At 35.6% G+C, this 13,611-nt stretch overlaps 1 protein-coding gene across 1 annotated transcript in view; it reads left to right on the top strand.

Moving 5' to 3' along the window:
- The window catches only part of ANKRD12 (ankyrin repeat domain 12), a 139,023-nt gene that overhangs the window by 37,226 nt on the left and 88,186 nt on the right, over window positions 1-13,611 (top strand). The window contains 1 exon segment of the mRNA XM_017864677.1: window positions 3,975-4,112. Within this exon segment, the coding sequence (XP_017720166.1) occupies window positions 4,026-4,112 (87 nt within the window). The 5' untranslated portion in view covers window positions 3,975-4,025.

The raw sequence follows: 13,611 nt of genomic DNA on the forward strand, positions 1-13,611 counted from the left end.
TTTTTCTCTGTAGAGTGAGGTAAGGGTGAAGGTTCTCTCTCTCACTTTTTTTTTTTTTGCATTTGGATATATAGTTTTTCCAAGACCATTTATTGAAAGGAATATATCCTTTTCCCAGTGAATTACGTTGACAGATTTGTTGAAAATCTGTTGGATTGGATGTATGTGTGTAGATCTGTTTCTGGACTTTCCATTCTGTTCCATTAATCTATAAGTCTGTCTTTAGTAAATACTGTCTTGCTTATTGTATCTTTGTTAGTAACTATGGAAGTCAGGTAATGTGAGTCTACCAATTAATTTTTTCCCAACATTATTTGGACTTTTCTAGGTTCTTAACATTTTCATATACATTATAGAAACAATTTGTCAGTTTCCAAAAAGAAAAAAAAAGGATCCTGGAAATTTGACTAGGATTGCCTTGAATTTATAGAGCAATTTGGAGAGACTGACATTTTAACAACATCGAGTCTTCTGATTCACAAGCATGGCATATCTCTCCATGTATTTAGATCTTTTTCACTTCTTTCCAAAGTGTTTTATATTTATCATTGTACAGTCTTATTATATACATTTTGCTATATTTATCCCTGAGAATTTAGTGTTTTTGATGCTATCATAGGTTATATTTTTTATTTTAATTTCTAATTGCTTATTGCTAGTATGTAGAAAAAGTTTTTCACATATTTGCCATGTATTCTTACACATATTTTGTTATATTATCCCTAAGAATTTAGTATTTCTGGTGCTGTTGTAGGTTGTATTTTTAATTTTAATTTCTAATTGCTTATTGCTAATATGTAGAAATAAATGAATTTTTATATATTGATCATGTATTCTATGTCCTTCCTATACGCATGTATTAGTTCTAATAGCTTCTTTGTAGATATCTTTGTCTACATAGATTATCATGGTATCTGGAAATAAGGCCATTTTACCACTTTCCAAGCTGTATGCCTTTTTTTCTTGCCTTATTGAACTATATAGGACCACCAGTAAGTGCAGTGTTGAATAGGAATGGTAAAAGCGAACTCAACATCCATGCCTCATTGTTGATCTTAGAAGAGAAAGCATTCAAGTTCCCATCTAATTCTGGTTTGCTGAGAGTTGTTTATTATTAATGGGTATTGAATGTTATCTAACACATTTTCTTTTATCTGTTGAGATGGTCATGTATTTTTATGGTTTGAATTAATACAGTAAATTACAAAGATTGATTTTTTTGACGGGGACGGGGCAGGGCCTCATTCTGTCACCCAGACTGTAGTGCAGTGGCGTGATCATGGCTCACTGCAGCCTCAACCTCCTGGGCTCAAGCACTCCTCCCACGTAGCTGGGACCACCTGCATGGACCACCATGCCCAGCTAATTTTTGTATTTTTAGTAGAGGTGGAGTTTTGCCATGTTGTCCTCAGGCTGGTCTTGAACTTTTGGGCTCAAGCTATCTGCCCACCTTGGCCTCCCAAAGTGCTGGGATTACAGGTGTGAGCTCCCATACTTGGCCTGGTTTAACTTCTTTGTTGTCTACGAGCAAACTTTGTATAGTTTTAATTAAGCTTGTTGAAGTTTGTTTTATGACACAGAATGTGGCCTATCTTGGGGAATGTCCTGTGTGCCCTTAGGAGTATTCTGTTGTTGAGCAGATATTTCTGTAAATATCAGTTAGAACCAACTGATTAGTGGTGTTTTTCTGTTCTTATATAATCCTTGCTGATGTTCTGTCAATAAAAAGTATAATAGTTTAGTGTATTGACCCTTTTATCAATATGTCATATATGATGTCCCTCTTCGTTCTGAAGTCTGTTTTGTTGATGTTGTTAATATAGCCACTCAAGCTTGCTTTCTTTCTAAGCACTGGAAACTCAAGTACTTCCATGGGTTCTTTCTCCATTCTTTTATTTTAACCTACCTATTATTATATTTGAAGCAAACTTCTTGTTGGTTTTTTCCCCACTATCTGACATTCTCTGTCTTTTGGTGTGTTTAAGCCATTTGTGTTTTATATAATTATTCATATTTGGGGTTAGATCTATACCATTTTATAATTTTGTTCTTTCTGTTCTTCGTTGCTCAATTTTTCTTTTCCTGCCTTCCATTGAATTATTTGTATTTTTTTAATATTCCATTTTAATTTACCTAGTGTGATTTGTATTACTTTTTGTGTAGTTATTGTATAGTAATTGCTTTAGGGATTACAGTATACATCTTGGACCCAGAAGCTAACTCAATATTAAATGCTTAATATTTGTTGATTGAAGGAATATTTTTGGAATCCAATTGTGATTTTTATTGTTACTGGTGGCATTTTTCTAAGTAGTTATTCAGAAATAATATAAGCTTTTCTTTACATAGAAGCTATTTAGTATAATATTACTGCCCTGTAGAATTTTCTCAAAAAATATTTGGCACTTCTTTAGTTCCCTAATAACTTGCTTTGCTTCATCTACAAAAGAGACATCATTTTATCTTCACAGTCTCACTTAGGCTGATGTTTATATCAAAAGCAAAAGCTCAGTTTTGCTTTTGAGCCAGTCTTTTTGTTTTCATGTGGCTCATAACTTTAACTCCATAAGCTTTACCAGTGGCTAGCTTTGAGGACAGTGCTATGTTTAAATGATTGTTTATATGTTAATGAAACAGTTAAATGGCCCCAAGGTAAGTTCTGCTTCTTGAGTGTAAAGTTAAAAATGTTCCTTAATTTCTTCATTTGTTTCCTCCTCTATAAAATGAAAGATCTGAACAATTTTTATTTGGTAGTTTTTTGTGTTGTAATGTAGTCTAATTTAATTATTGCCAGATTAATATAGTTTTGATAATTTACAAATTAGCTCAATTTATTTAAGGGAGTTTTGGTTTTGTTTCTGTCAAAACGAAAGAAATTTTAAAGCACTAACAGGACAGCAGATTTTACTAATACTCTGTTCAAGGTGTCTGAGTTTTAATAATTTACGTAGATACTAGAATGACAGCTGACTTGTATCTATGATATCCATCTGTAGGAGATTTATAGCATGAAAGAGTTCAACGTAATCTTGTTAGTCATTCTGCTTGTTGTTGTAGCCCAAGTAATACTCCCCTTGGCCAACAGCCTCAATCTAGCCCAGTGCTGTGCAGTAGACCTTTCTGTGATTACATAAATGTATATCTGTGCTGTATAGTACAGTGGGTAGTTTAATTTTGTTTTAATTAATTTTAAATTGCCATATGTAGGTAATAGATTATCTGACAGCAACATAGTTGTAGCCTCATAGGTTCCTCTTTAACATGTAAAACCCCTTGGAATTTTTTCTGCATCATTCAGGCATAAACTTATCGTAATCATAAGCTCTTGGGAGAATCTTTGACCTATTAAGCTTGTAGAATAGGAAAGAGAAGGCTGAACGAATTGGAAATAAAATAATGTATACAGTGGTGATTGCAGTACGATAGAAGTATATTAGTGAATAGTTTGATAAAATGACTAAATGGCTGAGGATGTTCAGTAAAGAAAATAAACTGCTCTAGGGATTTTAAATGGGAAGGATTTAATATAGGGAAGTAGTTGTTGTAAAATTACTGATCAAACCTAGCAGGTTCTTGGTTGGGTCTTCAGAAATGACTTCCAAACCAACACAAAACTACAAGGGCATCGATTAGGAGCTCCCATTATGGATTCCTACTGAAAAGAGAAATGTCATTATGGATTCCTACTGAAAAGAGAAATGTTTTGTCACTACTTCCACTTTCACTGCTTCTGGATACCCAAAGCTGGAGATGTTACTTGTCTAGAGAATATGGGAAGAAATTTATAAAAGTAATTCTCCTTTCTTTTTGGTGACAAGCTGAGTGGACTTGATTAAGATAGCCTCTCTGAGAAAATAAGGTATCTTACAGAGACAGAGAGAAAACAAATTGAACTAACTGTGGTTCATAAACTTCAAGTAGGTTCTATTGTATATGTATTCAAAAAATAACCCTTACCTATCCATTCTTTACAGATCCAGGATGAGAAGACTGACAAAAGAAGAAGCTAGCTGAACAGCTATAAAATGCCCAAATCTGGGTTCACAAAACCAGTTCAGAGTGAAAATTCTGACAGTGACAGCAATATGGTAGAGAAATCATATGGAAGAAAGGTCTGTATGATTATACTAAAGATTTGTTGACTTTTGAACTGGGAAAAGACTCCCAATTAAGTATTTTTAGTAATTTCTCATAAGATAAAAACCAATATGGATGCCGGGTAAACCCAAACCATTTATGCCCTTTAGAAATAAATTGGATTCCTGGGGAAGTGATTGTTTATCATTCCCTAAGGTGAGCACACAACTACTAAGTAAAACACAATTACTAAGATTGTACAATTAAGAAATAATGATTGAGAGAGGGAAAATTTTATTATTAATCATTGTCAATGACCTGTAATTCTGTCTTTTTATATCTGTCCTTTTTCATTATTACATAATTTAGACCCTCAGAACCTTCATTTGGACTCCTGCAATTTGTCTCCTAACTGGTCTCACTATTTCTAGTCTCTCCTTATCTCTGGTTTTATACATTGTCTTTGAATTTTTTTTGTTTACCTTTTTAAGTCTTTTTTAAAGCCATTTTCTTATGGAAAGACGTCTGAGGTGTTCCCAGACATTTTTAGCTAACGGAGTTGTGTAACCATCATCACAATAAGGTTCTAGAACTTTGCCATCATTCTGGAAAGATCTGTGTTGCCCATTTGTAGTCAGTCTCCACTGCAACCCCAAACCCTCTAGGCAACCCCAAATCTGCTTTCAGAATCAAGTATAAGTTTTCAAACTATTCTTTTCAAAATCGTTTTGAGTCCTTCATGATTTCATATAAATTTTAGGATCAGCTTGTCAGTTTCTAGAAATACCTGCTGGGATTTTGAAGGAATTTTTTTGAATTTTTTCATTGCATCTGTAGATCACTTTGAGTTGTATTGCCATCTTAATATTGTCTTCCAATCCCTGAACATGGAATATCTTTTCATTTACTTAGATCTTCATTTTGTCTCAGTAGTGCTTTGTAGTTTTCAGTATAAAAGTGTTGCATTCTATTGTTAAATTACTTGTGAGTATTTCATTCTCTCAGTGCTATTATGGATAATTTTATTTTGGATTCTTTATTGCTAGTACAGAAATATAATTGATTTTTGATGTAGTTATCTTTGTATCCTATGATCTTACTCAATTATTAGTTCTAACAATTTGTAATTCCTTAGGACTTTCTACATATGGCATCATATTATCTGTGAATAAAGATAATTTTACTTCTTTTCCAGTCCGGATATTTCTTGTTTTGCTTGATTACCTTTATTCCCCCACTTTTTTCCCCCCGATTGCACTGGCAAACTCTTCTTGATTACAGTATTTAGTCCACTTACATTTAATGTAATTATTGATATGACATATCTGATGATAATTTATATGTGCAATTTTGCTCTTTATTGTATATTTCATGTGTTTTTCGTTACCTCTTTTATGTTGCCATTTTTGGTTTTAAATATTTTTCAGTGTACTATTTTAGTTTCTCTGATTTTTTAAAACTGTTTTTTGATTTATTATTTTAGATGTTGATCCTAGAGATTGTAATACACATCCTAATTGATCACAGTCTACTTACAGGTTGATCTTGACACAATTCCAGTAAAATATAGCAGCTTTGTTTCAATATAACTCCATTTTCTTCCTTTGTGTTATTTATATAACATCGATTACATCTGGATATGTTATTAACCCAACAAAAGAATGTTATAATTGTTTGATACAAAATGTATCTTTTAAAGAAATAAGAGAAATCTGTTTATGAAGTTTCGGGTTTCCCCATAAATTTACTGATTTTGGTATTCTTAGTTTCTTCCTATAGATGTAAGTTACTATCTGGTATAAGAATTTTCCTTAGTAGTTACTATAAGGCAAGTCTTTAGCCATGAATTCTGTCATCTTTTTTTGATCTAGGTAGGAATATCTTGATATTGCCATTTTTTTTTTCCTTTTTGAGGCAGAGTTTTGCTCTGTTGCCCAGGCTGGAGTGCAGTGGCGTGATCTCAGCTCACTGCAGCCTTGACCTCCCAGGCTCAAGCAATCCTTCCACCTCAGCCTCCTGAGTAGCCGAGACCACAGGTGCACACCACCATGCCCAGAGATAAGATTTCATCATGTCACCCAGTCTGGTCTCAAATTCCTGGCCTCAAGTGATCCACCTGTCTCAGCCTCCCAAAGTGCTGGGATTACAAATGTGAGCCACTATGCCCTGGCTGATTTTGCCATTTTTAATAAATAGCTTCATTGAGATATAATTCACATATCATACAGTTAAAGTATACAATTCAATTGTTTTTATATTTACAGAGTTGTACAGTCACAACCACAATCAATTTTAGAAGTTTCACCCCAGTATATACTCTTGAGATAATGAGAAAGATAAAAATAACATCTTAATGTTATTAAGATACTGACCTTGCAGATCTCCTCAGTTGGTCTCAGGGACCATAATTTGAGAACTGCTATACCAGTGTAATAAGCTCGTTAATGAAACTACTGAGTGTATAGTGATGGGAGGAAAAAAGGAGAGAATGCTACTTAAGAGGTTCAGGGATAGCCTAACAGTAGAATAGGTACTTAATCTGGGTTCTCAAGGTTGAATACATATTTGACCAGAAGGAAAGTGAAAGTAAAGGGTAGTATAAGTGAAAGAAACAGCAAATGAAAAACTTGTTGGGATGTAGCCTATGAAGGATGGAGGATGGGAGGTGAGTCTAGCACCAGACAAAAAGCAGTTCATTATAGCCTTGTGTGCCTTGTGAAGGATCTTGGAACTTAACTCTGTTGTCAGTGACTTGGGAGGGAAGGGTCATAGAAAGACCAGTCAGAGTGCTGTTTAATTAAATGTCAGTAGGAGGCAGTGTGGACAGTGGCTTTCAGGATGAAGAGAAGTTGGCCGATCAAAAAGCTGTTGAATGAATTAAACTTGCGTATGGAGAAAAAATTGTCTGGGTCCACTCTGATGTTTGTTTCCATTACTGGGTTAATGATCGGGCCATTTCCTGAAAGGAAATTCAAGAGAAGGAACAGGTTGTTTGAATAAATTTGCTTTGTACTTGCTGAACTGAGTTGGCCCTGAAAACATCCAAGTAGAAATGGTTAGTAGGCAGTTACATATGAGTGTAAGAACTCAAAACAAGTCTAGATTGGAAATAAATATACGAGGATTTGTAGAAAGTATGGAAAAGAGTGTACAAAGAGTGTATAAAGTGGCACAAGAATGCAGGAGGATCTACTCTGAGGAATTCAAATATTTTAGGAGGAGTAAAGAGACAAAGGAAGAGGAGGACAGAGAGAGAACCAAGGGAGTTTCCACAGAGAATGGCTAAGGGAGGAGAGAGTCTGCATTGCCAAATGCAACAGAGTTTAATAGGAAAGATGAGGCCATTGAAGCATTTTAAATGATCTTGATGAAAGTAGTTTGCGTGGAGATGTGGGGACAGAATACAATGTTAGCCTTGAAGAAAGCATTAGAACTTTTATTTCTGCATGTTTAGGTATAGTGAAGGTTACATTTGTGGAAATTCATCTGGGCTACTTGATGCCACTTTTTGGATTTGAATTTATAAGGCTAAACTCAGTGAAGCTTTAATTGTTCCTATGTACTTTTCATGTATCTTTTGAAAGTTGTCACTAAATAAGTAGTGCCTGAATATTGCCCTCCTAAAAGTGTGGTTTCTTTTCTTTTCTTTTTTTTTTTTTTTTTTTTTTTTTTTTTTTTTGAGACGGAGTCTCGCTCCGTCGCCCAGGCTGGAGTGCAGTGGTGTGGAAAAAATGTGATTTCTTAAAAGTGTAGCAACAATAGCAAAAACCAAATACTTCACTAACATATTTCTATTTAAAACATTCATTAGGTAAGTTAACAGTACTTGTTAATCATTGGATTTGTAAAACAAATGGCAAGAATGAATACAAACTATTACATTCCTCTAGTTAATAAATGTTTGGCTTACATAAAGGGATGTATTTATTCTCAGTCTCTGTTTAACTGTATGTTTTTCAAGATCACTAGTTTGGGTAGGATCAGAAGCTCTTCTAAGGCAACATGCGTTGTACTTAAATTGCCATGCTTTGGGATTTCAGTGCAATTTGATGTCAAAAGCTGCTGTTAGAAGTATTTTCCTCAGTTTTTCAGTGAATATTTAACCCCTTATTTTACCTTGAGAGGAAGGGCTGTAGTTTTTATTCCAAAGATGCTAGGTATAGACCATGTTGCTGCTCCTTTTTAAGACAAAGTGAGTAAGTTGGGGTCGGGGGTAGAAGGCATGACCATTATTCATGTGTATATTTTCACTGCATATTTTTTTGATTGTCTTTTCATAGTGAGTGGCATTGAAGCCAGCTTCTGGGTTCTGCTAAGTTGTTTTTCCCCATAACATTTTTAGAAATGAGGCTGGGCATGGTGGCTCGTGCCTGTAGTGTGTGCTTTGGGGAGACCAAGGCAGGAGAATTGCCTGAGGCCAGGAGTTCAAGACCAGCCTGGGCAAGACCCCCATCTCTACCAAAAAAAAAAAAAAAAAATTAGCTGGATGTGGTGATATACAACTGTATTCCTAGCTACTGGGAAGACTGAAGTAGAAGGATTTCTTTAAGCTACAATGAGCTATGCTTGTGCCACTGCATTCCAGCCTGGGCAGCAGAGCAGGAGCCTGTCTGTCTCTATTCATTTCTAATTTTTTTGAACAGTTCTCTTAGGTAAGTAGACACCCCATTTACAGTTCAATATGACAGACTATTGCTGTTATGAGGTCCTAAATTAATAAAATAACCTAAACCAAAATTTCACTCCTTTAATTCATTTAAGTAGAGCATAACTTAAATAATCGTATTTTATAGCAATTTAATTTTTATGTAAAGTCCTCTCATTAAATATTAAAATAGTTAGGATTTTGGCAAGAAGATTCACACCTTTCACTGCTCATCTGTGGTCTTTTCCTCCCATTGATTCTAGTTTAGTTTAGAAATTACTACTCTTCTAGCTATAAATCAGTATTTATAATTTGCAAAGCAGATCTTTTATAAAATCTGTTAAGATAATCTAAAACCTGGTTAAATTCATAAAATGTGAGGGGTGTTAATTGTTTTAACCATCTGAATAGTTCTTTCGTATCTTTTCGTCATCAGTGTAGTTCAGACATTCATTATTTCCTTTCCAAGTGACTGTTGATAATTTTTTTTATTATCCAAGTATTATAATACATGTTCGTTGTGAAAAATTAGAAAATACGTATAAGAATAATGAGAATAGAAATTACCAATTACCTTGTCAACAACTGTGAAGGTTCGGAGATTTTACCCTGCTTGTAAGCTAATTAGCTTCATGGATGCTGACAGAAGACACAGTTGCTAGGTCAGTGATGAGGGAATATTTGCTACTCAGCAGTAGCAGTAGCCGGAGTATCAGTGTGTGTGCCTGTTCCCTGAGCTTCACTTCTCACAAGGGAGATGCAGTGATGGGCAGATGACAACTGCATATGCAGTGGGTTGTATTACAGGGTAGAAACCCCAAATCTTTTATGATGGACAGTAAGTCTGCCTGAACTTTTCCCTAGAAGGAGACATTATTACACTGGACAGCAAACAGGTATGTCCTTTGCTTTAGAGGGAGACACTATGTCTGTCTTTCTAGGCTATTTATCATACAAATACCCATGAAAAGATAGTCCAGGACGAAGGAAATTAGTGTGTCTGCTTGCAAGATGTGCAAAAATGCAAGAGAGACATGGAGAATTATGTCCCGGCACAACTGTAATGGCATCACTGACAGATAGCTGTTAACATTTTGGTTTACAGGCATGTCTCATTTTATTGCACTTCACTTTATTGTGCTTTGCAGATAATTGTGCTTTTTTACAAATTAAAGGTTAGTGGCAACCCTGTTTTGAGCAAGCTCATTGGCAACATTTTTCCAACAGCACGTACTCACTTGTGTCTGTGTCACATCTTGATAATTCTCATATTTCCACCTTTTTCATTATCATTATGATTATTAGTGATCTTTGTTACTGTTGTAATTGTTTTGTGGGCACCACAAGCTATATGCAGAAAAGATGGCAAGCTTAATGTTGTATGTGTTCTACTACCCTTACTGGCTGTTCTCCCAACTCCGCCCCTGTTTGGGCCTTCCTATTCCCTGAAACAGCAATTTTGAAATTGTGTTTCAATGGTCTCTAAGTATTCAAGTGAAAAAGAAGAGTGGAATGTCTCTCATTTTAAGTTGAAAGCTCTGAATGATAAAGCTTAGGAAGGTATGTCAAAAGCTGAGACAGCTTTTGCAAAGGAAAAGTTCTTGAAGAACATTAAAATTGCTGTTAAAGTGAACACATCATAAGAAAGCAAAACGGTCTTATTGCTGATACAGATGAAGTTTGGAGTGGTCTAGATAGAAGATCAAACCAGCTACAATATTCCCTTAAACCAAAGTTCAATCCAGAGCAAGGCCCTCTCTTCAATTCTGTGAAGCCTGAGAGAGGTTTGGAAGCTGCAGAAGAAAAGTCTGAAGCTAGCGTAAGTTGGTTCATGAGATTTAAGGAAAGAAGCTATCTCCATAACATAGAAGTACAAGGTGAAGCACCAAGTGCTAATGTGGAAGCTACAGCAAGTTATCCAGAATATCTAGCTGTGATCTTTGATGAAGATGGCTACACTACAGATTTCAGTATAGATGAAATAGCCTTCTGTTGGAAAAAGATACCATCTAGGACTTTGAAAGCTAGAGAGGAGAAGTCAATCCTTGGCTTCAAAGCTTCAGAGGACAGACTGACTGTCTTGTTAGGTACAAATGCAGATGACAACTGTTAAGTTAAAGCCAGTGCTCATTTTCCATTGCAAAAACGCCAAGACCCGTAAGAATTAGGTGAAATCTATTCTGACTGTACCTTATAAGTGGAAAAACACTGCCTGATGACAGCACATCTGTTCACAGCGTGGTTTTCTGAATAGCTTAAGCCTACTGTTGATACCTACTAAGAAAAAAGGATTATTTTCGAAATACTACTGCTCATTGACAACATGTCAATGAGCTGTCACCCAAGAGGTCTGACAGAGCCACACAAGGAGAATAATGTTTTCATGGTTGCTGGCATGCAATCCATTCTGCAGCCCATAGGTCAAGGAATAATTTTAACTTTTCAAACAAGTCTTACTGAAGAAATATGTTTTGTAAGGCTGTACCTGCCATAGAGAGTGATTCCTCTGATGGATTTGTGCAGAGTAAATTGAAAATCATCTCGAAAGGATTCACCATTTTAGATACCATTAAAAACATTTGTGATTCATGAGACGAAGTCAAAATACCAATATTAACCAGAATTTGGAAAAGTTGATTCTAACACTCATGGATGACTGAGGGGTTCAAGACTTTAGTGGAGGAACTAACTGTGGATGGGATTGGAAAAAGCAAGAGAATGAGAGTCAAGTGGAGCCTGAAGATGTGACTGAATTGCTGAAATCTCATGATCAAACTTGAAACCTAGTTTTAAAACAACCTTATAAGCAAAACACTTGTCTTTGAAGCTCCATTTCATTGGCAGAAGAGAAAAAATAGCTCATCTCTCTTGTGGATGAGGAAATAAAGTATTTCTTGAGATGGAATCTACCCTTGGTGAAGATGCTATAAACATTGTTGAAATGACAGTAGAGGATTTAGTATATTGCATAAGCTTAGTTGATAAAACAGCAGCAGAGTTAAAGAAGATTGACTCCAATTTGGAAAGAAGTTCCGTGGGTAAAAGCTGTCAACAGCATTGCATGTTACAGAGAGATCTCTTGTGAGAGAAAGTCATTTCACACGGCAGACTTCATTGTTGTCTTAAGAAATTGTAATAGCCACCCCAACCGTTAAAAACCACTGTCCTGATCAACGAACAGCCATCAACCTGAGGCAAGACCCTCCACCAGCAAAAAGATTACAACTTGCTGATGGCCCATGCTGTCCTTAGCATATTTCAGTATATTTAGTACTTTAAAATTAAAACAGGCATATATATATTTTAGGCATAATAGTATTGCACACTTACTAGACTACATCATAGTGTAAACATAATTTTTGTACTGGGAAACCAAAAAATTTGTGTGACTTATCATTATAATTGCTTTATCATGGTGGTCTGGAGCTGAATCTGCCATATCTCCAAGGTATGCTTTGATATTGTTCCCGAGTTTTATGTTATATGCACGTGTGTATATATATTCTTGCTTTCTGGATACATTTTTTACCATTTTTTCTATGTTACTGAGATGACAAAGGCTATCAATACGTTGTTTAATAGAATTAATAGAAGATAATTCTTACCATTGGTGCTTTCATTATTATGTGTGATGGCTGTTGCCAGTTATTGGGAAAATAATGTTAAATGAAAAGACTCCAGAAATATTTTAAGATAATAAACCTAACAGAGTTATGGGCCTAGTGTGTGCTAATGAGAGTCTCTTGAATTTGATAGAGTATTTCTACTGTTCGGTAATACAGAAATTTCACGACTATCAAAAATACTTCTTTTGAAAGTTAAAGTGTTAAGAATCTCACAGAAACCCTTTGTTCAAATACGCCTTGAAGGACAGTTTTATAGAGGACATAACAAGTAGTTAGCAGTTATGAATAGTTACACTTATCACCGTATTGCACGGGAGAACATATTCCATATATTCCTATGCTGTTTTCTTTCAATATGATATCACATAGGTTTTTTTTTTTTTACTCATTTTGTAGCACTGTATCCTATATAGCTGCAAGGGAGAGGGGATTTTTAAGTGATTCTTAAATCTTTTATTCATAACAATGATTCATTTTCTAAGGCAAGTTACTGGAGCTTTGTTGGTTAACCTGTGTATTAGCTGTGTCTTTTTATTTTCTGTATTTCTGATGCTTTGACTTCTCAGGCCTTGCTGACCATTGCGAGAGACTATACCTCCCAGGCCTAGCCAGTTCCTAGAGATAATAAACTCGCTGTGAGCACACCTTTCATTCGCAGACTGACCTATCTAGACCCCACATTCAAATTCCCAACTTCGTTGGGCTCTCACATTCTGGGCCGCTAGCCATCTGTCCTAATCACCCCAGAACCAGGCATCAATTAGAGAAACAGCTCCTATACCCCAGAGCCCACTGAAATTATTCAAGGTAGCCAATCCCAAGCCTGCTTACCCTGCTTCACACTTTCTTTCCTGTGGAAACTACAATAAAGGCTCTTGTTCACATTTCACCTTTCTTCTTTTACCTCTTGACCAACCACCCTGATGCTTCCCTATGTGGTCTGGAGTGGCATGATGTGGCATGGCATGCCCCCCACCCCTTGGAACTGTGAGTAACAATCTTTTCCATAGCAGTAATATCCTGATTTGTTGGTCTCACCATATAATAAAACCTACATTTTGAACAACCTTATAAGCAAAACACCTTGTCTTTGAAGCTCCATTTCTTTGGCAGAAGTGAAAAAATAGCTTGAGGATTTTGCTTGAAAGCTTGGAAATTGATCAAGAATGAATGTAGAATTTATTGATACTATTATTGTCAGTTTGTCCTTGCCATCATCCGGTTTTCTTTAATGTTTTGATACAGTGAATTAAGAGGTTTTCT

Source organism: Rhinopithecus bieti, unplaced genomic scaffold (genome assembly GCF_001698545.2).
Source record: "Rhinopithecus bieti isolate Rb0 unplaced genomic scaffold, ASM169854v2 scaffold_73682, whole genome shotgun sequence".
Classification (NCBI taxonomy): Eukaryota; Metazoa; Chordata; class Mammalia; order Primates; family Cercopithecidae; genus Rhinopithecus; species Rhinopithecus bieti.